This window comes from Frankliniella occidentalis, unplaced genomic scaffold (assembly GCF_000697945.3).
Source record: "Frankliniella occidentalis isolate FOCC.00 unplaced genomic scaffold, Focc_3.1 Scaffold8, whole genome shotgun sequence".
Lineage (NCBI taxonomy): Eukaryota > Metazoa > Arthropoda > Insecta > Thysanoptera > Thripidae > Frankliniella > Frankliniella occidentalis.
The window spans coordinates 2,017,258-2,019,077 of NW_026267138.1; the positions used below are offsets into that span (position 1 = coordinate 2,017,258).

The following is a 1,820-nucleotide window of genomic DNA, read 5'->3' on the forward strand; positions in this document are numbered from 1 at the left end:
TCGGATATGACGAATAGTCGTGTACACGACAGTAAAATGAGCGTCGCTCGAGGAGGCGCGCGTTCTCCCTGAATACGCTTATTGGTCGGTGGGCAGTGCATGTGGTGTTGGGCTGACGGTGCCCGAGGGGGCCACGGGAAGCCATCAGGGCTTCTTTATCGCTCCCCTTACCGCTACGTCATCTTAATAGGCCGAAGATAGCGGTTATGATTTGGGATCTGACCTCGCTCTCCCCTTTCTGCTATTGACTTAGTCATGAGGCGATCGTAGACCGCCTCTTCTCGCGCGAAAAGGAGAGGGCATGGCGGTGGGCTTCCCTATCGTTTGGATTGCGCGGCGATTGCGAGCCTCCTGGCTGCAGTGGCGTGGGCGTGGCCTCCGGCCCGGGCAGGCGCTCGCGGCGGGTACTCTAGTACTCCTCGTGCTGCCGAGGTGCCCGAGGTAGAGGTAGTTCCCGCTCTCGGTTTGCGCGGCCGGGACCGCGAGACCGCGAGCAGACCGCGAGCGCCGGCGGCGCCAAACGACTTGGGTTCGGTGGACCCGCGAGCCCGAGCCGCTGCCGAGCCCGAGCCGAAGTCTTCCCTCGACCGCGACGGCAGCGCGCTCTCGCTACTGTCACGGTCGTTCGTCGAGGCTCGGGCGACAACATTGCGTAATTCCCCCCGTTCTGCCGCCCCACGGTCACTTCAGCTGATGCCAACAGAAATCGTGAAATCTGCTCTCGTTCCCAGGTCCCTTGGCGTCGCCATGGTGCTCGCGGCGGCTGGAGAGACGACGGCCAAGTCCAGCACCAAGTCCAGCACCAAGTCCCGGGCCTCGCGGTCGTCGCGCTCGTCGGCCCGCGCGAGCAAGCGCGGCGGGGGTTGGTACTGCTGCCCCTGCCCGCTGACATCTCTGCGGAGCGGCGGCGGCAGGGGCGCGACGTGCGGTCGGGGAGGTGTCGGAGGCCCAGAGGACGGAGGGGTATGGCCCGCGCCGGCCAAGTTCTACTGCTGTCGCGCCGACCTGGTGGCCGCCATGGCGAGGGAGAGGACCAACAACAACGAGTCCGCCAAGACAATGGATGAGGACAGCGACGGCTACGTCGCGGTCGAGCAGGACGTCGAAGACGACACTCTGGACTTCGAGATCGCGGAGGAGGCCCTGCCCGACTCCACCTTCAGGGAGGTGTTCGACAGGTCCCATCAGCAGGACACCGACGAGTGCTGGCAGGTTGCTGAACCGGTAGGTTGGAGTGCCGTGTGTGTATGTTTGAGTGCGCGCGCGCGCGCCATTCGTCGCGCTAGCACTCTTGTTGTACTGCCCGAGTGATTGCTTACGTCGCAACTGTGCCCACAAAGGGAATGTCTATAAAGGCGTCTCAACGTTTACCGCCATCAGAGCCGTGAGAGAGCAGTGCTCATTCCCTGTCCACTAACTCTAGTCTCGCAGTCGAAATATTTTTTGTCAATCTTGACACGACATAACCTCAAAATGTGTAACGTCATAGCTTTGGCTTCACCTGCTTATGTAAGTAACGGGGTCTTAAGCACCTGGGCCGACGGGGTGACGGGGGGTCCGGTGAGAAGAGGTGGGGGTTTGATAAATACAAGAGACTTGATTTGTAGCGCAATGGGTTGCACCCTTTGTTGTAGATCATCTCGATCATCTTCTTTGTCTCCAAATATGTTGTTATCTTCTGTCACCCTTCTATCTGTCAACAAAGTACCGCGTAGTAGGGAATGAATCACCGATGCCCCCTACCCCTCTCCCTCCCCTCTCTAAATCCCTTCCCTCGCCACCTTCTCTCGCCTCTCTTCCTCTCCCCCCTCTCTCCCCCT

General features: G+C 60.5%; 1 protein-coding gene across 3 annotated transcripts in view; it reads left to right on the forward strand.

Annotated features, from left to right (window-relative positions):
- Positions 1 to 523: 523 nt before the first annotated feature.
- LOC113207811 (galectin-9) overlaps positions 524 to 1,820 on the forward strand; it is a 13,580-nt gene continuing 12,283 nt past the window's right edge. Inside the window, exons 1-2 of one of the 3 annotated variants that reach the window (XM_052274235.1) lie at positions 524 to 652; positions 732 to 1,224. In XM_052274235.1, coding sequence (XP_052130195.1) covers positions 748 to 1,224 — 477 coding nt within the window. In that variant the 5' untranslated portion in view covers positions 524 to 652; positions 732 to 747. Of the gene's footprint in view, positions 653 to 702; positions 1,225 to 1,296; positions 1,510 to 1,820 lie in introns of those variants that run through there. The other 2 variants (XM_052274231.1, XM_052274237.1) reach the window with 2 other exon arrangements.